This window comes from Mastomys coucha, unplaced genomic scaffold, assembly GCF_008632895.1.
Source record: "Mastomys coucha isolate ucsf_1 unplaced genomic scaffold, UCSF_Mcou_1 pScaffold23, whole genome shotgun sequence".
NCBI lineage: Eukaryota > Metazoa > Chordata > Mammalia > Rodentia > Muridae > Mastomys > Mastomys coucha.
In genome coordinates this window covers 94072997-94098212 of record NW_022196906.1, presented here as the reverse complement: position 1 = coordinate 94098212, position 25216 = coordinate 94072997, and the positions used below count along the sequence as shown (strand labels likewise).

At 45.3% G+C, this 25216-nt stretch overlaps 1 protein-coding gene and 1 long non-coding RNA gene across 3 annotated transcripts in view; one reads left to right on the top strand and one right to left on the bottom strand.

Moving 5' to 3' along the window:
- Il20rb (interleukin 20 receptor subunit beta) overlaps positions 1-25216 on the top strand; it is a 30393-nt gene that overhangs the window by 3069 nt on the left and 2108 nt on the right. For both annotated transcript variants that reach the window (XM_031344643.1, XM_031344644.1), the window contains exons 2-6: positions 8192-8318; positions 9940-10130; positions 15110-15234; positions 17242-17392; positions 21411-21553. In XM_031344643.1, coding sequence (XP_031200503.1) covers positions 8192-8318; positions 9940-10130; positions 15110-15234; positions 17242-17392; positions 21411-21553 — 737 coding nt within the window. The remainder of the gene's footprint in view (positions 1-8191; positions 8319-9939; positions 10131-15109; positions 15235-17241; positions 17393-21410; positions 21554-25216) is intronic.
- On the bottom strand, positions 9289-9988 carry LOC116072999. Its single transcript, XR_004111625.1, has 2 exons — positions 9857-9988; positions 9289-9444 (listed from the first exon to the last, which is right to left on the bottom strand). It is a non-coding gene; the product is annotated as an uncharacterized LOC116072999 (long non-coding RNA).

The window sequence follows — 25216 nt, the reverse complement described above, 5'->3', positions numbered from 1 at the left end:
GGGCTCTTTAGAGAAGTGGATGCTTACAAGACTGGGCAAGGAGAATGCAAGATGAGACAGGAGCAACACGTAGTAAGCCATAACGTGCTTAAAATAGGATGGGGGCCCAAAAGTGGCAGAGCATCTTGGGCTGGATCCTGGAATGGAAGCAGTTGTTCATAGAAGAATTGGCAAAATCCAAATCGAGTCTGGGATTTCTTTTTGGTGGTCATTGACCCACAGCGTGCCTTGGTTTTGATATTTGAAATTTGTAGAGTTATTATTTTAAAGTCAGTTGACAAGGTGGGGTGTGATGATGCATGCATTTAACCTCAGCACTCAGAAGCAGAGGCCGGGGATCTCTGGGTTTGAAGCCAGCAAAGGCTACATAGATCCTGTCTCAAGAAACAAAACAAACAAACAACCCCAAACCAAAGGAATCCGACAAGAGGAAAATGGAGAGAGAGAGAGAGAGAGAGAGAGAGAGAGAGAGAGAGACAGAGAGACAGAGAGACAGAGAGACAGAGAGACAGAGAGACAGAGACAGAGACAGAGACAGAGAGACAGAGAGTGTGTGTGTGTGGGTGACAAGAACCAAGAATCAACCTGAGTTTCCATAAGCAATACTGGAACAACCAAATAACAAAACAAGTAATAGTAGCATTGGGTTTTAACCATAACAGGAAAGCAGTACCTAGGAGTCTATTCACTTACGTCCATCACTGGAAACATAACCAGCAGTGGAGGAGAAGCGGCTCTTCCTTATGGGAGAATCCTAGTTTAGTTCAAAGAAACTCAGATTACAGCTGCAGTGGTTGCCGAAAGAGCTACCTACCAACACCTGTCAGAATTAGTGCATGAAAGGCTGAAAGGAATTTGCATACTCTCACAGGTCTTTCCCAGCACATTTATTAACTTTAACAGGTAAATTGGTAGCTTCATAGATCAAGATTAACATCTGATAGTTACACATATTGATACCGTGTCCTGTGCATACAAGGCAAACGTGTATAAACATTTTGCAATCGGTTGCTTGGACTTGCCCTGGTTTGGAGCATGTAGAAAGATGGAAATGAGTGCCCACAGCAAGCATGCATAGTAGACTTTGCCTGAGAGTTTTGGTGTATCTCATGGAAGGGGGCCAAATGGAGCATATTAGGCCTTAGGAACACATATGCCTTTGTTGCATCAAGGTACACAGCACCACCCTCACTCAGCCGGAGAAATTATTCACAGCTTCAGACCAGACTCCATTCACTGGGGTTGGACTTCACAGGGCAAAGCAGTGATTGACAGACATAACTTTAGAGTGTGGGAGCCAGGGATCTTACTATGAGGTCAAAGGTCAAGAGATGTTGCAGCCTGTCCGGAACCAGCAGCTTACCAGCGCTGATCTGAACATCTCCGTCGGGGCGCAGTCACATAGCTGAGACCAGTCTCCAGCTAACATGATGAAAGGGACAACCTAAGACTGATCTCCCCACTGCCCCCAGGAAACTAGGATGGGAGCGGGGGACCTTCATCGGTCTTTGAGAAATTCGTGAAAGATACTGAAGGAACTGGACTTGGTGCACCATCCTGTCACTCTTGGGATGTAATGGCAATAAGAGCAAACAACCCTTAATAACTTCACTGAAGCCTGGTGAAAACAGACGGACTCAAACTGAGACCAAATCTATAAAGCAGCCAGCACAGTTGCTCCTCAGAAATGTCAAGGTCATAAAAGACAAAGACAGATTGAGAACAGACTGGGGGAGACTAACTAGACGTGACAGCTACATGGGGAATCCTGGATTAGTTCCTGGAAGAAAGAAAAGAAAGCAAGAAGGGGGAAAACTGGAGGAACAGATTAGAGACTGACGCGTAGCTAGTGACCCTGCGGTTCTATCTCAGTCTTCCTTCACAGTCATGCTGTGGCTGTGGATGCGTGGAAGGACGGATGAGGGCATGCACAAGTTCCTCCCGCTACTGTGCAGCTGCTCTCAGAGTCTGAAATAATTTCCAAATAAACTGTCTGGCTGACAGTTTATACAGGAGCGCCTCATGTTGTTAGCATCACTATGTCCCTTCTGGAGGTTGGAGGGGCCAATCTGTTCCCTTGCCACCCTGAGCCTCTAGCAAATCCTTGGGTTCCTTGCTCACAGCCCCCTTCCATTATCTACGTGTTACCCTTTGTAACATTCACCCTTTGTAAGCAGTCACCTATTGGAAGACACTTGGGCCCGTTCCAGTTCAACTTCAAACATTCATATGCACATCTTATATGGCAGAAATTTCCATTTCTCTAGCATAAATGCCCAAGATCACAACTGCTAAGTCAAAGAGTAATTGCATATTTAGGTTTTTTTTGTTTGTTTGTTTGTTTGTTTGTTTAGTTTCTGGAGACAGGATTTCTCTGTGTAGCCCTGGCTGTCTTGGAACTCACTCTGTAGACCAGACTGGCTTCAAACTCAGAAATCCGCCTGTCTCTGCCTCCCAAGTGCTGGGATTAAAGGTGTGTGCCACCACTGCCTGGCTGCATATTTAGTTTTAAGAGAAACTGCCAACCCATTTTTTTTTTTTTCAGAATCAGTGTGCCAGTTTACAATTCTACCAGCAGTGTATGAGGGATCCATCTCCTCTGTCCTTGCCAGAATTTTGTTTTATAACTTTAACTAACTAGCAATGCCATCCAGATAGCTGTGCAGTGCTGTCTCATGTTAATTTGCATTTCCTCCATAGGAAACAAATTTAAGCATCTTTAAACAAAATTTTACTAAACAAAATAAACAGCCATGTATGGCTGTTTGGGCTACCTGTGCCCTTGGAGGCTAGAAGAAGGTATTGGATCCCCTGGAGCTGGAGTTACAGATGGTTGTGGGCTGCTGTGTTGGTGCTGGGAATTGAACCTGGGTTCTCTGGAAAAGCAGTCAGTGCTCTTAACCACTGAACCATCCTGCCTACTCTGATTTAAATATCTTTTCATGCACTTGTTTGCTATCTGTATATTTTCCCTTGGTAAAATGTCTCTTCATGCCTTTTCATCTTATCTTTCAGGTGTTTGATTACCTATTGTTATGTTTTGAGTGTTCTTTTTCTGGTTTTTTGAGACAGGGTTTCTCTGTGTAGCCCTGGCTGTCCTGGAACTCACTCTGTAGACCAGGCTGGCCTCAAACTCAGAAATCCACCTGCGTCTGCCTCCCAAGTGCTGGGATTAAATGCATGCCCAGCTTGAGTGTTCTTATGTGTTCTAGGCAGTCATCTTTTGTGAGGTTAAGATCCACTTGCATTCATTATTATATAGCATGTGAGGTTTATTCCCCCGAACATACCAAACTTCCCACTATTATTTGTTTTAGAGGCTCTCATTCCTCTACGAACTTTTTGTGTCTTTGTCAAATCAAACTTGAACATATTTAAGTGGATTTTTCTGAGATCTTTATTTTCTCCTTTTGCTCTGTGTATCTATGTCTTTGTGGATACCACGCAGTGCACTTTTTTTTTTTTTTTTAGATTTGTTTATTTTATGTATGTGAGTACACTGTAGCTGTCTTCAGACACACCAGACCAGAAGAGGGCATTAGATCCCATTACAGATGGTTGTGAGCCACCATGTGGTTGCTGGGAATTGAACTCAGGACCTCTGGAAGAACAGTCAGTGCTCTGACCCTCTAAGCCATCTTTCCAGCCCCACATGTACTCTTAATTACTGTCAGTCTTGGAATGTGTGAATTGGTCCCTTCACTCTTATTCTTTAAAAACTATTTATTTTTCTATTATTGTGGGCAGTGAATGCCATAGCACCCATGTGGAGGTCAGAGAAAAGCTTTATGGGGTTGATCTTCTCTCACCTTTACATAGGTTCTGGGGATCCAACACAGGTCACCATCTTGTCATCTCTCATGATCTTCTCAAACTCTTTCAAACTTGTTTTAGTTGGGTCTGTGGGTTTTGCTCAGTGATTACAGTACATGCTTAATATTCGAAAGGTCCTGGGTTCAAATCCCAGCATATATATATGTATATATATATGTATATATATATATATGTATATATTCATATATATATACCACCACATAGACACACATAGTCGAACAGACACATATACAAATATACACACCACACAAACACATACATAGACACATAGAGTTTTAATGAGTCTACTTCCATGATCTTTCTTTTTTATTTCTTGTCTTTTTCTATTAAAGTAATGAGAAAGGTCTAACTCTGTAACAGCCTGGAGCTTATTATGAAGCCCAGACTTCTTTCTAGCTTAATCTTTATACCTTAGCCTCCCTACTGCGGAGATTATAGATATGAGTGACCATACTTGACTAGTTCCATAGCCTAGGGATGACAGAGGACATTGCTGTGAGTTTGAGACCAGGCCAAACTACATATAAGTTCCAGGCCAGCCTTGATTTCATAGTGAGACTCTGTCTCAAAAACAATAAAATCACATCATTTGAAGAAAAATGTATGAAACTTGAAATCATTATGTTGAGTAGGACTCAGACAAACGCTATTTTCTCTCGTTTGCAGAATCTAGGTTAGTTCGTTTATTCATCTTAAGTAATAAGTCATGAAGGTGGAAGAGTGGCTTTTTGTGAAGGAAAAGTGGACCACTGGAAGCAAGGAGAGAGACAGGAAGGAGTGGCAAGAGTATGGTCAAGAACATGCTGTGCACATTTGAGAATTTTGTGAAGGATGTCCTTTTGTACAATGAATATAAACTAATGACAAAATTAGAAACAGAAAAAGGAAAACCAAAATAAAGAAGTTAGGGATGGAAGGCCAAGGAGTCTCCCTGAGAGTGTCCCAAAGTCTTTCCTCCCAGTTAGGGCAAGTGCATTACGGATGAAGTGAAGGTTCATCATCAGGGTCCCATGTTAGAAAAGACGCAGGCACCAGCCAGAAGGTATTCTCAGGAGCATCCCTTTCTCGCTCGTGTTCACAGGGCTTGATGCCTGGTAACAAATAGCAGGGGCCAATCTAGAGGCAGAAACAGAAAAGTCCCAGGTAAAGACCTCAGCTGATATTATGAATGCCATGCCATTGAGACCACCACTGTGACTTATAATGGCAAAGGAGCCAGGTGCTGGGTACTGAAAGAAGAGCATGTGCAAAAGAGAGGAACAGTTACAGAGGTCTGGGCGGTACCTAAGGCCGAGCGGTACACATAAGGCTGAGGTTCCGGCTGCCTGGAGTTCATATCAGTGCAGGTGCAGCTTGGCTGGCCATTTTTGTTCTGTGCAAACTCTAGTGCCACTGTGTACATACTCTAGACACACTGCCTTCACCCTGTGCCTGGGATGGGCTCGTGGGCTTGCAGTCTTTCCAGGGTGAAGTCTTTGAGCTGTTGTGGTACCATCTTTGCTAGATTATCTCCATAGTAGGCCTGAGTAGGAGCTTCCCACCAGGTTGCAGATGCCCCATTGGCCTTAGTATGTCCTGGTGCCCAAGGATGGCAAAGAGATGTGATGAGAAACTGCCAAGAGCCTGAGTGAATTTGCCATGAAGAAGTGGGAGGCTCAAGTTTATGCGAGTTGCATAAGATAACATTACAGGGCTGAGTCAAAGCAGGAATCCAGGTCAACTTGGCATCAAGATTATCATCTAGACGCTATAAAGAACTCATTAGCAAGTCAATAAATAAACTGATTGAAAATGGACAGTAAAATTAAATAGGCGTTTCTTAAAACTACTTGATACCAATGATCAGGAATTATGTGAAGCAGTAATCAACATCATTAATCATCCCAAGAAGCAAAATAAAAGATAAGATATCACCTCATCCCACAATGGGGATGTAGCTCCGTAGAACACTCCATAGAATATCCCCGGGACTACAATAAAAGTGATTTTCAATAAAAAGTTAAAAATAACAAGCCAAATGCTGCTGTACACTATTACTGAAAATGTAAGCTATTATAATCCTTATGGAAAGCAGTGTGAAGGTTCCTTAAAATGTTCAAAGTGCAGCCATCATATGATTTGGCCATCTTACTACTGAGTATATAATACATCTAGAGGAATTAAATAACTGTGTGGAGACATCTGCTGCACTGTTTACAGAAGTTAAGATGTGGAATTAACCTAAATGTCCATCAACTAAGATGTAGAGGAATTTTAATTCAGCAACATGGCTGCTCTGGCAAGGGATCACAAAGATACGATCTAACCAGAATGCAGACACGCCCTGGGTTACGATATCATCTGGACGGAATATAGACACACCCTTAGTACACACCTTTAATCCCAAACAATGAAGATAAGGTTAGTTTGTAGAAGAAAGCAGCCACACTTGAAAGTGATCTATCGAAGTGATTATCAAAGAGTTGATCTAGTGTATGTTTAGAATGGAATGATAATTGAGGGGCAGACAAAGTGTCGAGTCAGAGAAAGATTTGACAATGAATCAGAGATAGGTTACACCCAACTTATAAGAGAACAGCAGAGGAAGAGAGACTACTTAAAGAGAGAGAGAGAGAGAAAAGAGTGTGATGTGGTAGTTGGGTAGAGTGTGTGTGTGTGTGTGTGTGTGTGTGTGTGTGTGTATGTGTATGGCAATTTTACCGGGACAGTTTTACAGAGACAGACTTCAGAGAGATCAAGCTAGACACAGGTGAAGACAGAGAATGAGAAGGAGCCAGAAGATTAGAATATATTGTCAAAGTTAGTATGAGGCCAGGCAGAGCAATTCCCTCAGAAGCTAAGAGGAGCTGGATTGAATCAGTCAGCTTGAAAGATTAGATTGAAGGAGGCCAGAAGCTTCCAGGTCTATGCACAGTAATAGAACAGAGAAGGAAATGCTCTGGAATCAGTTGGGTAGAGCTCTCATCACTTCATTTGAAAATAAAATCGACATTTACACTGATACATGGATTAAAAAAAAAAGTACCTATACACAATGGCATACTGTTCAGCCATAAAAGGCTGTCATAGATGATCAGGAAGATATTAGGTTAAGTGAAATAAACAAGGCACAGAAAGACAAACATCCCACAGTCTCACTCATAGGTGGATTATCAAAGAGTTGATCTAGTATGTCTTTAGAATGGAATGGCAATGGTAGCTAGAGGCTGGAGAGAGTAGTGGTTACAGAGAGTCCAAAGTGAAGATCAATCAGCAGTTATTAAGTTACAATTAGATAGCAGAGCTTATTCTCCTGTCCTGTTGCACAGTAGAGTAATCAGAGAGGAAAAAATGTATTTCAAAAGGCCCACAAGATAGGATATTTGAAGGCTTTTAACCAAAAAGAAATGATAAATGTTTGAAATAGGCTTGCTTTTATTTGAAATAAAACATTGCATTCATGTAGTAAAATACCACATAGTTACCCACAAATATAGTGGGTACATTTTTTAAATGTTCATTAAAATAAATAGGGCCAGTGTGATAACTCACCGAATAAAGGTACTGCCATGACAATCTGATGACCCATATTTGAACCTGATTCCCATTGGTAGAATAAACACTAAAGTTGTCCTATGGCGTCCATACACCATGTATATATACCATGGAATATATATCCACACTCATATACATACATACTAATAATAAATAAATTATTAAGTGAAACAAACATATCATGCTAGGCGGTGGTGGCACACACTTTAATCCCTGCACTTGGGAGGCAGAGCAGGTAGATCTTTGAGTTTGAGACCAACTTTGTCTACAGAGTGAATTATAGCATAGGCAAGGCTACACAGAAAAACCCTGCCTTGTAAAAAGAAAAAAAAAACATGCTCTTGAACAAATAACATGTGTCTGTTTGTTTGATGGGGAAAATAATGGTTCTTCCCAGTAGGGTCATGAAAAGCTGGACATATTGGCTAACACCTTTAATCCCAGCACTTGGGAGACAGAGACATGTAGATCTCTGAGTTTGAGGCCAGGCTAGTCTATAGAGTGAGTTTTAGGACAGCTAGGGCTACACAAAGAGACCCTGTCTCAAACAAACAAACAAACAAACAAACAGAAGAAGAGGAGGAGGAGAAGGAAATTAAATGGGATAATCCTGTAACAATCTAGCAATGGCCTATATAGAGTATAAGCAATATTCACTAAAGCTTAGCTATTATTATTACTACAAATATGCCATGTTGTCACAAAGGCACACATGTGATAAAATTGCAGTTACTGTTGATGAACCTGTAAGGCTTTTCATCTGAAGCTACGCTAGCTCTCGCTGATGCTCAGAGGTCAGCTTCTCTACTTAATTTCATCCCAGATGGAGTGTCCGTTTTGCCTGCCCCTCAGAACTTCTCTATACAGTCAACCAACATGAAGCATATGTTAACGTGGAACCCAGTGGCCCAGCCGGAGGAGACGGTGTTCTATTGTGTGGAGTACCAGGGGTGAGTTGGTTTGTTTTTGCTTAATGGTTTTTCTTCCTTAGATAACACTTCTGAGAAGGGCAGCCCTTCCTTCTCTATTCCAGGAGGCTTGGAAGCTCAAGGATAGATGTTTGATCCAGTCCACCCCTAGTGTTAATGGGTTGAGAGACCCAAATACATAAGAAAATTGGTGAGTTTGGTCCTCAGTTGGAACAGACAAATCCAGAGAGCTAGACCCTTTGAGGTGTAGGAGGCCATACTTTCCTTGACTTATTTGGATAAGAAGTCCAAATAAGTCTTGACCCTAAAGTTCAGCTGGCCCCGGGGGTGGATGAACTTGGATCTAGTTTTTCCCAGATGCCCAGGCTCTAGCAGTTGCTACGAAGTGACTGACAGAGTTAGTGCCCAACATATTTCATTAGCAATTGTTAAGACCCAAGGTTAACCTGTAAACCCAGCTCTCCAACGACCAGGTGACTTCCTAGATGTTAGGAGCTACAGTTCTTGGAAAATAACAAGGCCACATGGGAAAATAGGGTGGCCATATGGGTTTGTCCTCAATAGCCTCTGCAAAATGTGTCTTGAGACCACTCAGCTGGGAATTCCAGGGAGCTATCCCGAGCAAAGACCATCCTGGTCCATGTTTAATTAAAGCTTGCTTCAAATTTGGCTCAGAATTGTGGAACTGGTTTTTTTTCTTGGAGAATCTCAGGATTAAAACAATAAGCACAAATAGAACACTGCATGTGTCGACATTCTCTCAGGCTCAGGGATACAAAGATGCACTTTTATAGATACAGGGAAACTAGCTTCTAGAGGAAGAGACAACTAAATACCCTGGGTTTGCATTCCTCAGTCACTAGCTACTAGTAGCTACTTAAGTTCAAACTAAATTGAAACATGTTACTGAGCCCCCTTCTTCCTTTTTCATATGCTCTATAACCACAAGCGGCCAGTGACTACTCCCACAGAACAACACTGACACAAAACATTTCAGTCATCACAAAGAGTTCTATTGGGCAGCAGAGCTTGGAGCCAAAGGCCGAGTTTTAGCGTCCCCATAGGAAGCTGTTAAGGCAGATGCCAACGAGTTGAGTTTGGAGCTCCTTTTCTTAGGTGGTGGCCTCGGTAGGAGGTGGTGCCCTACCTATGAGATAGCAGAGGCAGAACGTTTGAGACAGAGGTAGAGGCCACAGATGAAAAGAGATCATCGGCTTTCCAAGGAGCGAGTAACTGGTCAGTAGGGTAGGAGGAGCAGCATCCCTAGAGGGTAGGATGGGAGAAGGCCAGCGTCTCACAGGACATCATCAGGGAAAGAAACACCGTAGCCGGCTGAGGGCGTGCAGTGTCTGAGAATGGAATCTCCACGGCAGAATGTGGAGTGTGGGAAGCCACAGCACGGCCAGGCAGCTGAAATGGGAGTGGTGACAGTGGACAGAGAGAGACAGGGACAGATAGAGGACACTGCTAAGGTTTCTGAGGACGAAAGGAGAGAGGTGGGTGGGGCAGGAAGGGAGTAGAGGATCTGGAGCCGGAGAGGGAATGCTTGTTCTACTGACCCGTGAAAGCATAATGACAGCAATTACAACCATCTTCTAGTCTGCCTCAAAGGGTATGACTCTGCCTTCTTCTCCTTGGCCAGGGAGTATGAGAGCCTGTACATGAGCCACATCTGGATCCCCAGCAGCCAGTGCTCACCTACCAAAAGTCTGGAGTGTGATGTCACCGATGACATCACTGCCACAGTGCCATATAACTTCAGGGTCATGGCCATGCTGGGCTCACAGACTTCAGCCTGGAGCAACCTGGAGCACCCCTTCAATCGAAATGCAAGTAAGGCACAAACCCTCCTGCCCTTATAGGAACTCCCTTCAGCATCAAAATTACTGGTGAACTTATAAACACAAAACCTTACTGGTATTTTTTTTTTTAATTGCTGACTGTCTTGTGTGCTGTCTCTCTCCTTCCTCACTTTGGGAGTCAGTCCTGACTGTCCTTGTTGGGGTCTATGGGTATTGACATTCCAACACTAGCATTAGGATTCTGTAAATCTTTCCCATCTGGAGCCTTGTTAACCCCATACTGCTGAGAGCAGCTTCATGGTTTAAAAACATCTGTACATTTAACAGCTATTAGAAACATTTCCTTTCTGTGGTCGCTGGCAAATAACTTTTCTATTGCAATTATAACTGGGGAGTGATCGAAAGGGAAGAGAAGAGCCCAGGTAAGTGGCCAAGGGCAGACCATGGCTATCATGTAAAAGGACCTTTTGGGATGAGGTGGGGGCTGGAGTGGGCAGTGTGGCAGAGGAAGCAGCTGGCCCTATGGTAAAGCTTGATCAAGTCAGGAGATGGGAGCAATGGAGGGGACAGTGTCTGGGCCATGTCTTCCTTACAGAACAAATACTATGGCCACTGTGAGGAAAGTGACCTGGAGTAGGGTAAGCCTGCAGAGCAGAGGAAGAATGAGAGGGGAACTGATAGCTTTCAGCCAAGCTAAGATGGTTTCTGCTCTCTAGAGTAGCAGAGGAGGTATGGGGGAGTGGAGGAATTCAGGAGACGTGGCTGCATTTAAAATGGAGAGAGTTTGGGCACCGGTTAATGAGAGATGGAGTAGGGAGACAGAATCTAGCTTCTTACCTGGGTTGTAGAGTGCTATCCAAGGCAGAGAACCCAAAAGGAGCAACTGATCCTGAGGAACAGGAGACCCTCTTTCTATATGTTGTTTGGAGCTGAGCTCCTGCAACATGGCAGGCCATGAATGTCTGACTGGCAGCCAGAAATCAGGCCCTGGGGCTCTTGAAGATGAAAGCCAAACCCACAACACGAAGTTATATTAGTTATAGGCCTGGAGATGATGTGAATGTCCAGGGACAATGTAGGGAGGATAAAAGAACACAGGACAGGGTCCCAGAACCTCGAGGTTTAAAATGTAGACAGAGGAAGGATTTGAGTAGGTGGCTGGGTAGGTAGAAGGGGCAGAGAGCTCCTGATAAGCTTAAGGAGGCACTGGGGTGGCGCTTGAGAAAGTGACTTGGCTGCAACCGCCACACATAGAGGACAGAGTGGAGGTGGGAAAGGGCGGCTCCTTGTCTGAGGTGGGAGTGGGCGGGATGGTAGGAGTTTGGTACTGGGGAAGGGCAGGGCCTCCAGTGGCAGAAGATCTGCTTGGAGCAAGGGCTCAGGAACATTAGGTCCCAGTCTCCAGTAATGGAGTAAGTCCAGCCACTGAGGACAGAGGATGTTGAGTGGAAGTCAGGAGGGTTTAGATGTTGAGGCATCCCAAATTGGCCCTGAGGAATTATGAGGGTTGGTTCAAATCCAACTTGGAACCTGATAGCTGTGTGAGTCCAATATTTTGCCTCATGGGATAGCTGAGGGAAACCATATGATCTGTTGTTCATATTATTATTGTCACCCTAGGGATGCCGGAGCTGAGAGCCCGTGAACAGATGAGGGAGCATAGGGTTTTTGGAATGGGACCTCAGCGAGGCTTTTGTTGCTATATGTGGACTTCTCTGCCTAGCATCTTTCCCAGGCACCGGGAAGACTTGGCTGAAGTGGCAGGAGCCCAGTGTAGGCACCTGGAGGCTTGTGGGTACTGAAGGAACACGGCGGCGCTTCCTCTGCCCATAGAGTTCAAGCAGCACCCAGCCCTGCTTCCTCTGGCACCTGGGAGGCTGAGGCTCCAGCCAAGAACTCCTCTGGGGTCTGGCAGCTATTGCTGGAAGGAAGGCCAGGACAGATGGAGATCAGGGAGTGCCGGCAGTTATTTGGGAGGGGCTGGGCAGTGAAATCTGTGCTCAAGAGGCCAGCATAAACAGGAAAAGGTCTTGCTGCAGGGGAGTCTGAGGGATAGGAGTTTACATGTGCTGAAGAGGGCAGAATCTCAAGAATCCGTGGGCTTCATGGGTAGTAGAGTCAGCAACCTAGCTGAGTTAGTATTGGTTCTCTCTCTCTCTTTCTGTCTCTGTCTCTGTCTCTGTCTCTGTCTCTCTCTCTCTCTCTCTCTCTCTCTCTCTCTCTCTCCCTCTCTCTCCTCTCTCTTGTTTTTTCTCAAGACATTTTTTTTTATGGTGCTTTGGCTGTCTTGGAATTCACTCTCTAGACCAGGCTGGTCTTGAACTTACAGAGATCTGCCTGCCTCTGCTTCCCAGGTGCTGGGAGTAGAGGTGTGCACCGCCACCACCACCACCTGGTTAGCACTGAATCTCTTAAGGGCACTCCATCTGCCTTTTCCATTTGAGAGGGTCACTCTGAGGTCTCCGACACATGAAAATCTTAGTGTTCTCCGATGGAGCTGTCCTATTCTTAACCTTGTTGAGGGCAGGACATTCTGAACCTCAATTTTTTGTTATAATCATATGGAGCTTGAAGGCCTGATTGGGGCCATTTCAGGGGTGTCTCCTTTGTATGATGTGTGAGCGTCCTTTTTAAAAAAACAAAACAAAAAAAAACCCCAAAAAACCTAAAATTCTACCCAGGCTTTTGTCATGTGTCAGAGTTGCGGCTCCCTGCTGCAGAGGATGAACATCTCCCACAGGAGGCTAGAAACACAGACTGACGTGGGCTCTAATTCTGGGTGTAAGCTGTGTGACTCTGGGCAAGTTCCTTAACATCTCTTTACCACAGGAATAACATTTACCTTCTGTGGGTGGATCAACTGAGTCAAGTATCCTGAGTGTGCAGGCCAGAGGTCTCTGCCTGAGTGCTGCTAGAGAGGAAGAAAGGAAGAAAGAAAGGAAAGAAAGAAGGGAGGAAAAAAGAAAGGAAGAAAAGAAGGAAGGAAAAAGAGAAGGAATGAAAAAAAGAAAGGAAGGAAGAAAGAAAAAACTAACTTTGTAGAGTGAAAAAGGTGGCATCAAAGGCCTGGATTCTGAGTATATGTAGAGTGGGCATTCTCTGTTTGCAGGCATTACAGAGGCAGTGGTGCTGTGCCTGGACTAATTGCATTTGTACAGGTGGCCTGACTTCCCAAGTCCTTTTATCCCTTCAAGAGACAGCTCACCAGACCCAGGGATATTTTCTCCAATGAGGACGGCAAGGGAAAAACACTTTGCTCTCTGAACGCTTCCTCTAGGAACTGCCTTTCCTCTTCATACCCCTTGGCCTCAGGGCAGAGGGTTTTAGCCCATGACACCTCCCTTCCTACTTCCCAAGCCAATACCAACCATCACACAGGCCCTCTGGTCCTGCAGTCTCTAGATTGATATCGAAGGAGATGAGTCAGCCTGTGTGGGCCCTTCTGTTCTTGGCCCCTTGGTGGCAAGGTGTCCCCAGGGACTGGCAGCCTCTCTGTTTTGGGAACCTGCAAAATGTGAAAGACAGTGTTTTGTGCTTGGGCTGTGATTTCTAGAACTGATTGTCAGGATTTCTAAGAAACTTCTGACTGGCTGACAGTTTCTATGTGAGATTAAGAATCCTTGGGCCAAGAATAGAAGAACCAAGCTACCCGAGCTACAGATGCCTGGAAGGCACCAGGTATCATACGTGTCAGGACTCTGTGTGAGCGGTAGGGATGCACAGGATTGACCCTGTCCGCTATGTTCATTCCTAAGGGGCAAAGGCTATGCCAGCTGTGCTCAGCAGGGCTCAGTCAGGCAGCTGTTCATTAAGGTGTTGGAGACTGGTTCCAATGCTTTGAGTTAATCTGGAATCTGCGTGTCCTCAATTGGTTTTTGATAGATCAATAAAAATGCCAGTGGCCGATGGCTGGGCAAAGGGAGATGGGCCGGGGTCTTTAGATTTGATCGGGCTAGGAACTGGGAAAAAGGAGGCAGAGAATCGCCATGACTGGGGGTGGGTGGGTTAGGGAGTGTGGGGGAACGATGGGACATAGGAGCTGCAGGAGAGAAAGCTATCCAGCCATGTGAAAATTCGAGTGGGTGGTCAAGTGGGTGGCCACTGGCCACGTTTTCGATTAGGAATGGTGTAGCAGGGGAAGGTTTAGGAGTTCCCAGCCACTGAGGTAGCCAAGGCATTTTAAAATGAACTGGTGTGTGTATGTGTGTCTTCCATTCGTGAATCTGGATAGCTCCTGAGCGGGTGCAACCGGCAGGGAGCCGAATCGTTGTAGGTGTAGCTAAACTCACCGCTACAGTAAGGAGAAGTATGGGGCGCACTCAGTGTCGGGGGAAGAACAATGAAATGGTGGTGGAGAGAGGAGACCCAGCACAGGCTTTAAAAGGGAAAGAAAGCAACAATGTTTACTTTAGTTCTTCCTCTCTTCTCTTGAGCCTGTGCTCCTGGAGAAGGAACAGATGACTTGGGAATAGGAAAAAAAAAAAAAAAGAATGAGTTGTAGTAAGTCTTTATCATGTGTTTTCTGTTCATTCGTCATTCTAAAAGCATTAGCATTTTACGAGGACCACCGAGATAGCTTAGTAAGCAAAGGCACTTGCTGGCAAGCATGAAGACCTGAGCTCAATTCCCAGAACCCACCTGGTGGAAGGAGAGAACTGGCCTCTGTGTTTTATATGCTAGTACAGACACGCGCGCGCGCGCGCGCGCGCGCGCGCACACACACACACATACACACACACATACACACAGAGACACACTCCCCAAATATATCTTTTGAAAACAAAATTTAATATAAATAAAATTTTAAAAGAATTTTATGTGTATCCGTGGAGTGCAGTAGAATGCTAATGTACATTACTCCACACACTAGGACCTCTCGGCAGACCACCCCGCCCCCTCGCCCATCTGGCCGCTACAGTGGAGACACTGATGGATGACAAGGTCATTTTATCCCAAGGAAATCGGTTCTCCCTGGAGCTGGCTTTGATTCTTTCTTTCTCTTGCCCACAGCTGTCCTCACCCCACCCAGGATGGAGGTCACCGAACATGGGCGGCATCTGATTATTGAGCTGGAAGACCTGGGGCCCCAGTTTGAGTTCCTTGTGGTCTACTGGAGGAGGGAGCCTGGCGCCACGGTGAGGCTTCCCACTGACCCTGGCCTTTGAGTCATGCCTTAGAGAAGGCGCACGGCTTTCTGGGGAACAGGGAGTGTGTCTAGCTTTGTAGTGCTCATGGCATAAGTGGCTTGACCAGGGTGAAGTTTAAGGAGAAATGAGAGAACCAACCATCTATCCTGCCACTCCTTCCTCAAAGACCTACCTTTATTCGTCCTAGGCCTCGGCCAGGGTAACTGGGCCCTTTTCAGGCCGGTTCTATTGAAATTTGGGAGGCTGCTTCTCTTGCTTTAATGCCCTCTCCGCCCCACTCGCTGGACCCCTAGTGTTTTGGGTTTTTTTTTAATGCATTTTGGTTTTTTTCTCCCTCACCAGCTAGTCTCAGACACGTAGGGCCAACAGGGCAGGATGTTCCAGCCCAGGGTGTTCCGGATGATTTCAAAAGCGCAGAAGGTGGGCACGAACCTCTCGAGGGTGTGTGTCTTGGCAGAGTGTGGAAGTGGGGCACCGAGCCAGCAGCTAGCTTATGAATAAGACTATCTAATTAGGATCCAATGGGCCGTGCAGAAAGCTTGGAAGGGAGCTGCCCTTCCCCATGGAAGGACTGCTGTAGACTGGGGTGAGTGGGAGGCCAGCCGTCACGGAAGGGTGGTCAGAAAAGCAGCATAGTGTAAAACTCTAGCCGACCCAGGGGACACCACTCCCTATGGAACCCTGTTTAAGCTGATATAATGGCAGAGCCTGGTGACCCACTTCAGTGGGCACCAGGAAAGCTAGTTTTCACAATATGGCAACAATATGGATCAATATGGGCAACAGAGGTGTCTCACCAAATCTGTGAGCAGAACCAACACAGGGCCAGGCAGGAGTAGTCTTAAGTACCCAGGGACCCGGGCCTGTGGGAGCCTTGTCATCTTCTCCCCGAAGATCTTACTGTGGCCTCTCCCCTTCACTCCCAGGTCCTATCCATGCCTGTGACTGTGCCTCCCTGACTCCTCAAAGCGTCTCAGACTGACCCTCCTCACCCAGTCTCTCCCTTTGTCCTCCTGTCCAGCTTGAGGTATTCGGTTCCCCAAGACCAAATCCTCCAGGGATGAATCCCATTGCTTGTGCCCTACTTATCAGTCTAAGCTGTGTGGGGTTTGGACAGCCAGCTGAGCTCTGGGGGACCCCTTTGCAGTCTGGGCTGTTCTGTGTGACCGTGCAGAGCTCAGCTGCATCCAGTCTGGGCTGTTCCATGTCACATAGCAATATCTGGCGGCTGTGCACCCTCAGCAGAGTGGGACCGTGATCTTGGAAGATAGCTGTGGGCAGTGGGACAGGTTATTGGCCAATATTTATCCTGCTGGGTCAGGACACACTAGTAGCACATTGCATTGCCAGCCAGGCAGATGGAACAGGGTGGGAGAAATGCTAGGACTTGGCAGGGGAGAGCACGCATCAACCTCATAAGTCTTTGGGGGTGGGGCCTAGTCCCCTCCTTGGAACTGGGAGGCTCACTGCTGAGTCATCTGGGCTGGGTCACACAAGCTTCTACAGGCTCCTCTACAGGCCTGGGGGTTAGAGTGGGTGTTGAGGGGTGGACAGACAGGTGGATGAGCTCTGCTCCGATCTCATCCTGTTGGAGAGGCTGTTTCTTATCTCCCTTTAACCCTTGTGCCTCCTAGCCACTCTCTTTGCCTTGCCCCAATTTTAATTCACAGCTCTAATCACCACAGGGATATGTTTATGTAATATTTCTCTCCCACATACGAGCTCTCTGAGAGCGGGGGCTTATGTGTTTCATTCATTGCTGTGTGCTGAATTATATCACCACATTATTGTATTAGTATATTAGTACAGGCCTCATAAATATGAGTGTGTGAATGAAGAAATGCGTGCCTTCATGAATGAATGAGAAGGAATGTTCTCTGTTCTGGAATGTTCTGGAAAAGGACTACCTGCATTTTTTTAACCTGCCCAGCTCTTCCCACCATCCTTAGCTCTGCTTCCCTTAGGTACTAACTGTGTCTTGATCTTTTTTAAAAGGAACATGTTAAAGTAGTGAGGAGTGGGGACATCCCAGTACACCTAGAAACCATGGAGCCGGGGGCCATGTACTGTGTGAAGGCGCAGGCGTTGGTGAGAGCCATCGGGAGGCACAGTGCCTTCAGCCAGCCTACGTGTCTGGAGATGCAAGGTAAGGATAACCTGCTTGTCCCTGGGTTCCTGCACTTGGCAGCCTTACCAACGCATGCCTGGATGCCCACCGGCAATGCATGCCTGGATGCCCTCCGGGTGTCTCTGGTTCTGAGTTTTTCCCTGGCTTTAAAAGTTGGCTTCCAGGCCTGGTGGGTTCTAAGGTAAACTCCGACTCCCCCCTGAGTAGAAGCTCACCCTGGGAACTGGGTAGGATTTCTTGAGCAGTTGTCTGGAGCTGCCCCCAAAGCTGCCTGCTTGTGGGACACACTGTTACAAGACTACCTTGCCAGAAGGTTGCTGCCTGTGGGCAAACATGGCTGTAGGAGAGTTAGAACTTGGAAGGAGGAGGAGACACCACACTGTATAATAAATTGACAGCCTCTTTTGTCTGGAAGGGATCTTAGAGAATCCTCTTTTTGACTAACTTTTTTCACTTGAATGTAAACAATTTAAAAATTGTGTTTGTGTTGTGTGTATACGTGTCCATAGGTATATGTGTGTACATAGATATGTATGGATATGTGTGTATATACACACATTGCACATGTGGGTGTGTAGGACAGAGGCTGATATTAGGCATCTTCCTCTTTTTCTATTTTATGAGGTGGCCTCTCTCACTGACCCCAGAGCTTACTGACTGGCTATACTGGTTGGCTAACAAGCTACAGTGTCTCCCAAGCACCAGTGTTGTACATGTACATGACCTTTCCTGGCTTTTATATGGCACTGTAGATCCAAGCTCAGCTCCTAATGCTTGCATGCCAGACACTTTACTGACTGGAGCACCTCCCTAGACTCTCTCTCTGCCAGACTCTCTCTCTGCCTGCCTGCCTGCCTGCCTGTCTGTCTGTCTGTCTGTCTCTCCCTCTCTTATGATCTAAAAAAAACCCTACAGTAATTAAGAACTCTTTGAAAAGAAACAAAATCTTACATCCCATGAGCTCACTATGCAAACACCACTAGTTATATTTTTCTTCTTAGCTTTAAAAAAAATTACTATTTTGAATATATAGTCTACTCATATGGTCCATAACACATATTATACATGTAAATTATCTTCTCTATGTCTCTTCTCCATTTACATAGTTCCTGCCTCCTTTCCCTTCAGTATGTTTCTTATGTAGTCTTCTGAAGACATTTGAATCCATATATATGTAAACGAGGACTTGTATATGGAGGTATATACATATATATCATCTTTTAAGCACAGCTGATGGCATATGCTCTGTTCTGAATCTTGTTTTTATGTATCTTGTAGATGTTTCTGAGTGAATAAAGAAATTCCATCATCCTTTTTCATTACCAAATTCTATTCCATTTGCATATGTGTATGTATATATGTATGTATGTATGTATGTATGCTTGTGTGTGTATGTATGTGTGTGTGTTGGCTAATTTAACTGATCTACTTTTGATAGAGTTAGATTTCTTCCCACCAAAATGTCCTTGTATATAATCACTTTTGTTGATACATTATACATATATATGTATACATGTATGTATGTACGTGTGCATGTTTGAATGATAAATCCCTGGAAGTAAAGTAGCTGGGTCAAAAGACGTACATTTAACTTTGACACTGTTGTAAATGCCCTCTAAAGAATTGTGACCCTTCAGTTATCACCCATATGAAGACATGCTGTAGCACAATATGACATGCATGTTATATCTGGTTTGATTTTTACAAGTTCATTCATAACATTTTCCATAAATACCTTCTGAGTAACATTTCTTGGTACTTAAAAAATTGTTTGTCAAGCTTATGAAACATCCAAACAACACAGAACTATAAAAAGTAGCCATTTCTCTATCCTTCCTCCTGCTGCTCAAGAGACTTGCTGTTACAGTTTGGACATAGAGTGTCTCCCATGTGTTTGAACAATTAACGTCTGGCTGATAGCACCATTTGGGAAGTTGTAAGACCATTGGGAGGCCGGGCCTAGCTGGGGAAAGTGGTTCTCTGGGAGGTGGACCTTGAGGTTTAGAGCTCAACCCCACTTCCTGTCTTGTTTCCTGAGCCATGCGGATGCAAACACACAGCTTCGTGTTCCTGCAGCCACAACTGAGAACCATTCCCATGACCACACTTTCCCTGCCAGAATGGAATGTGTCCTCAGAGCACAAGTCAAAATAAACTCTCCCTGCCTTTGGTTGCTTCTTGTGGGGCATTTGATCACAACACCAAGGAAAGTCACTAAAACGTTTTTACAGGCCAATCCTTCACTTATTCTTCCAACATGGTCTGTACCTTCCAACACTTCTTAACACAGGGACCCAAGTGTTCCCTGGCTCAGCTACACTTTGTAGCACATCGTAGCCAGTGTGAGTCTACTGGTTGGTTCTTCTTCTTCATTTCCTCTTCTTCTTCCTTCTCTTCCTCATACTCCTTCTCCTCCTTCTTCCTCTTCTTCCTTCTTTTTCTTCTTTGATACAGGGTCTTACTATATAGCTTTGAATGCCCTGAAACTCACTATGTAGATCAGGCTGGCCTAGCACTCAGAGCTACATCTGTTTCTTTCTTCAGATGCTGGGATTAAAGGTTTATGCCACCATGCCTCGCTTACCTTACTTTCTAAAGACACACAGCAAGCCAATATATGCAAGTATATCTTTATTGATAGTGATAACCACTCATTCTCCAAATATTTTCCGTTATTAGTCAAACTGTAGCCTGTCTATCCTGTTTCTTCTTTTAAGAGCTGAATTGCTTGATCTACCATGCCGATGTTCCATAGCATCTTCCATCAGCCTGTTTTGTTTGGCATTTAAATCATTCCCATTGGCTCTGGAAGATTTTGTCCTTCCTTGTATTTTGCAGAGCACTGACTGTGTGTCAAATCTTGGCCTGTCTACTGGGGCAGAGAAGGGAGTCCCTGCCTTCCAGTTATGGAAGCAAGCAGCAAGTTAATAGAATAGCCCGTGAGGTGGGTGCATGCATGTGTGTGTGTGTGTGTGTGTGTGTGTGTGTGTGTGTGTGTGTGAGGCTTTGAGGAGAGGCACAGCACACAGGGATGCATGAATGGCAGAACACAACTGGGCAGGAAGGAGATTGGTGATAGCCTGCGGCTCTTGCCTGGACATTCCTGTGTCCTGACTAATGTGCATACTTATTCCCTTCCTTGGAATGATTTTCTGGGAATGGTCATCACAGGAGGGGATTGGAAGGGTATGAACATTGTACGTCTCTTGATGTCTACTGCCAAAAGTGAAACAATGCATATGCCCCACCCCACACGCCACAGCTTCATGAGCTGAGTCACCCCTGACATTGTGGGTGAAAGGGCCCAGGCTGGAGGTGATAGATAAACAGGTTGTTTGAGGTTAGATAGAACAGAGTGGTGGGAAATCAGCTCATCCTCTCTTCTGCATCTCCAGATGCTCAGACCTGGTGCTTTTTGATGTATTTGCTAGCAAACTCATCACAGGCTTTGTAGCTAGACCTACCTGTATATCCTGGCCCAGGCTATTAGTCCATCTTGAGCATAAATAAGATCTTCTTCCATAAAAGAGGTCCTCATCGTGAGGAGCAGAGGCCTAGACCCTAGCAGGGTGTTGAGGGATGGAAGTCGACCTAGCGTATGTAGTAGGGCCTTGATATGTCAGTTATTATGTGACTGTTTAGGGACTTAGTATTTTCCTCCATCATAGGAGTCAATGCCAAGAGCAAATTGTGAAACACTTTGTTTTTGGCTTCCGCCGAGCCTTGTTCTGGGCTGTTCTGCTCCAGCACCTCCTCCTCATCCTGCCTGGGGCCTGGCAGCCTGCCTTCCTCTGGCAGTAGTGCCAGGTACATGCTACCGTGGACAATGCCCTTTCCTTCCCAAGATGGCTTTCTCATCTCTGTGGCTTTCTGAAAAACTGCACTCGAATTGAGCTTCTAGAAGAACGGTGCTAGCTGTACCCATTGGAGGACACACCAGGTCTCAGGGTGCTGTCACCCGCGGTCCGAGGTGGGTGCGGGACTGGGGTTCCCCTTCCCTGCTGTTCCCAAGCCTTCTCTTATGCTTTGTCCACAGGAGAGTCTCTTCCGCTGGCACTGGCTCTGTTTGCATTTGTTGGCTTCATGCTGATGCTCGTGGTCATACTACTCTCTGTCTGGAAGATGGGCCAGCTGCTCCGGTATTCTTGCTGCCCCACCGTTGTCCTCCCAGACACCTTGGTAAGATCATTCTTGTCCCTTTCAGTATGATGCTGGCCAGATGTATCAGGGGCCTTAGCGGGACATGGACGCATTTTTCACGGTTTATGAAGATATGCAGAGAGTGGAGCAAGCACTAACGGGACTTCACTTGTCTTAGTCTGTGATGCTGTAATAAAATGCCACAGACTAGGTCATTTATAGAGAATAGAAATTCAGTGGCTTCTGAAGCCTGGGGATGGTGGTGGTGAAATGAGCACAGAAGGGTCTTATGGGTAAAGGTCTTCTTGCTCTTACAACATGGCTAGAGATAGAACTAAGTGATAGAACAAAATTTCAAACCCATAGCCTTAAGGCTGTATAGCCTACATTTATGAAGTTGGGGCCCTTACATCACCTCCCACAGTTTCTACCCCAACCCCATTGCACCAGACTTCTGTTTCCGACATGTGTTTTTTGAGGGTGTGCTCAGGTCACAATAATTCCTGCTCAGAAGATCTGGGTGAGTTCTCCATTTTCCAGGGTAGGTATAGTGAGCATCCTGAGGCTCTGGCAGGCCATTCATTATGCTGACCCGCTGGACCTAGCATTACCAAGAGGGTGGCTGTGTTGTTCAGCCCAGGGTGCCCATGGTTTCAAGAGTCATGCAGTCTTAGTCTTCCAGGGTGTGCATTCTGAGTACCCTCAGCTTCCCCAATCCTAACAGCAACCATGACCAGTAACATGTTCTGACTCAAAATACTCAGTCCGTATACGAAGATTCTCATGATTCTCAGGTTTGAAGATCATGTGGCATGGACTATGCTTTACCTTGGACCGTCATAGAGTAGGCAAGGGCAACGGTCTGGACCTTCACAGTGAATGCTCAAAGAGCTGTCCTTCCAGTGACCCACAAGCTCAGGATGCTTTTTTTTTTTTTTCTCTTGAAAACATGGAGCGTGGCTCTGAGCCTCCGGGTAGGTGTAGGTTCTGTGTGCCTGCACCCTGGAGGGGAAGAGTAAAGATGGGCTTCAGTAGCTCACACATGTTCCACCTGTGGTTCTTCAGAGGCCTCCTAGAGCTCAACCACACCAAGCAGCATAATCAAAGAAAGAACAAACAGGAAGCAGAGCAACCCCTCCATCCCTGTCACCCTAAGGGTGTCACAGTTCTGTCTTGTGGGGAGTTAGCAGTCCGTTGCTCCAGTGCATCAGAACCAGCTCTGTCTGTACCCAGCACACTGCTGGGGTTCCTTAACAGCCTGCCGTTGCTATGAAGTTGCTCTTGTAACATCTGTGTGGTTTGCTTTTAGGTCTATACAAGAGACCTAACAAGAGGAGTCACTCTCCCTTTAATCTGGTCTTCAGGGTGCCCCGCCACCCTTCTATTATAATGCCGGCTCTCCTGTCTCTAATATTTCCAAGTAGTCATAACAATGTTAGCTGACAGTAGTGGAGCTGAGTACCAGGGCTGTTGTCAGGATGCTCATATATTATTGGTTCAGATCACTGAGTTTGCCCTGACTTCTGTCTGCTACCTGATTGAGAGAACGCTGTGAAGAATCTAACTATGAATGTAGCTACCTCTGTTTCTTCCCGTTTGTCAACTTCCCATGCATTTTTGCTTTTTAATTTTTTGAGACAGGGTCACACTATGTAGCTTTGGCTGTCCTGGTACTCGCTCTGTAGACCAGGTTAGCCTGGGACTCATAGATCCACCTGCCTCTGCCTTCCAGGTGCTGAGATTAAAGGCATGTGCCACTACACCCAGAAACTTTTCATGCATTTGAATGCATACACATTTATGATTGTTGGATCTTCTGAACTAAACTTTTCAGCATTATGATAGGTTTCTTTTTATCTTTGGTAATATTCAATCCTTTTTTGTTCATTGCTTACATGGCATATCCTTTGTAAAGCTCTATGTTCATGTTTAAAGTGTGTCTCTTGTAGACAGTTGATTTGGTTTTCTGTTTTGACTTGTTTTGTATCTGTGTAAGTCACTTCTGGTAATCTCTGCCTTTTAAAAATGATATGTTTAGTCCGTTAACATGTAATACAATGATTGATACAGTTGTATATTGGTTAATGATTTAATTTTTTGTTTCTCCCATTTGTTTTTGTTTTCCATTTTTCTTTTTCTGCCTCTCTTAGGGTTTATTAAGTATATTATAAGTACAAACACACACACACACACACACACACACACACACACACACCACATTACAGCTTCCTTTCTTCTCTTTTCTTTTTATTAAGGTTGGCTTTGGTCTCACTATATGTTCAAGGATAAACTTGAACCTCCCACCTCTACCTCCTAAGTACTGTTTTATGTGACACTGAAGATTGAACCCAAGGCCATGGTTCATGTTAGGCAAGCACTTTAGTAAGCCAGCCTCAAAGTATATTATAAACGTTTTAATTTTTAAATCTTTTTTTTTGTTATTGACATTATTTTTTCATGGTTGTTATAGGATTTACTATATATATAGTAATTACACATATATATTCTTCATATATACATTATACATATTATATATATCCTTTATATATAAATTATATATATATGTATATATATATCTCCTTTCTATTTTTAAGCTTTGTTTGCTTTTACTTCATGTGTTTGGGTGTTTGTACATCTCTCAGTGCCCCATGTGTACATAGTGTCCACAGAGGCCAGAAGAAGGCATCAGATTCCCTTACAACTTACTGTTGTCAGGATGCTCACATATTACGTTTTTTTACTTTATGGTTTATGCTCTTATAAAAGAAAGCATTGAACTGGGGGCTTGCTTACAGCTTTGGAGGGTTAGTCTATGATCATGATGACGGGAAGCAGACAGACAGACAGACATGGTACTGGAGCAATAGTTTTACATTCTGATCTGCAGGCAGCAGGCAGAGGGCAGGCTGTAGCGAGAGATAGATGCTGGGCCTGATGAGGGCTTCTGAATCCTCAAAGCTCACTCCCAGAAACACTCTTCCTCCAACAAAAGCCACACCTCCTAATCCTTCCCAGACAGTTCATCAACTGGGCACCAAGCATTCAGACATTGGAGCCTATGGGAGCCATTCCCATTCCAACCACAGAGAGAGAGGGTTGGGGCAGAGAACCAGTAGGACCTTTTCGGAGCTGATTCTTAGTAACCTATTCTGTTAATGAGGCCCTGCCTCTTACTTTTCATGGCCTCCAATAACATCATATTGTGCACACATCGAGGGATGATTCCACTGACAGATCGGAGCCCTCATGACTCACTCAGTTGTCCAGAGCCTGCCATTATCAAGCCCTTGAACATGAGCCAATGGGAGATGATTCGGGCTACTTTGTAATGGACTCTTTGTAAAGTTGCTCTCCATATGTTTAAAACCAGCTATGGTGATACACCAGAGACTCAGGGAGCAATGACTGGAGTGTGAGAGAGGGAAGGCAAAAGCTTTCCCTCAGGGTGCTCTCTGGGCTGGGCACCAGGCTAGGCAGTGCGCAAAGCCTCATAGAGGAGCAGGTCCTTCTTCTCTGAGCTCTCCGGTGGTAGGAGGATAGAGCCTCTCCCCCCGGAATTAGATCCGGTGGTAGGAGGATAGAGCCTCTCCCCCCGGAATTAGATCCGGTGGTAGAAGGATAGAGCCTCTCCCTCCGGAATTAGATCCGGTGGTAGGAGGATAGAGCCTCTCCCCCCGGAATTAGATCCGGTGATAGAAGGAT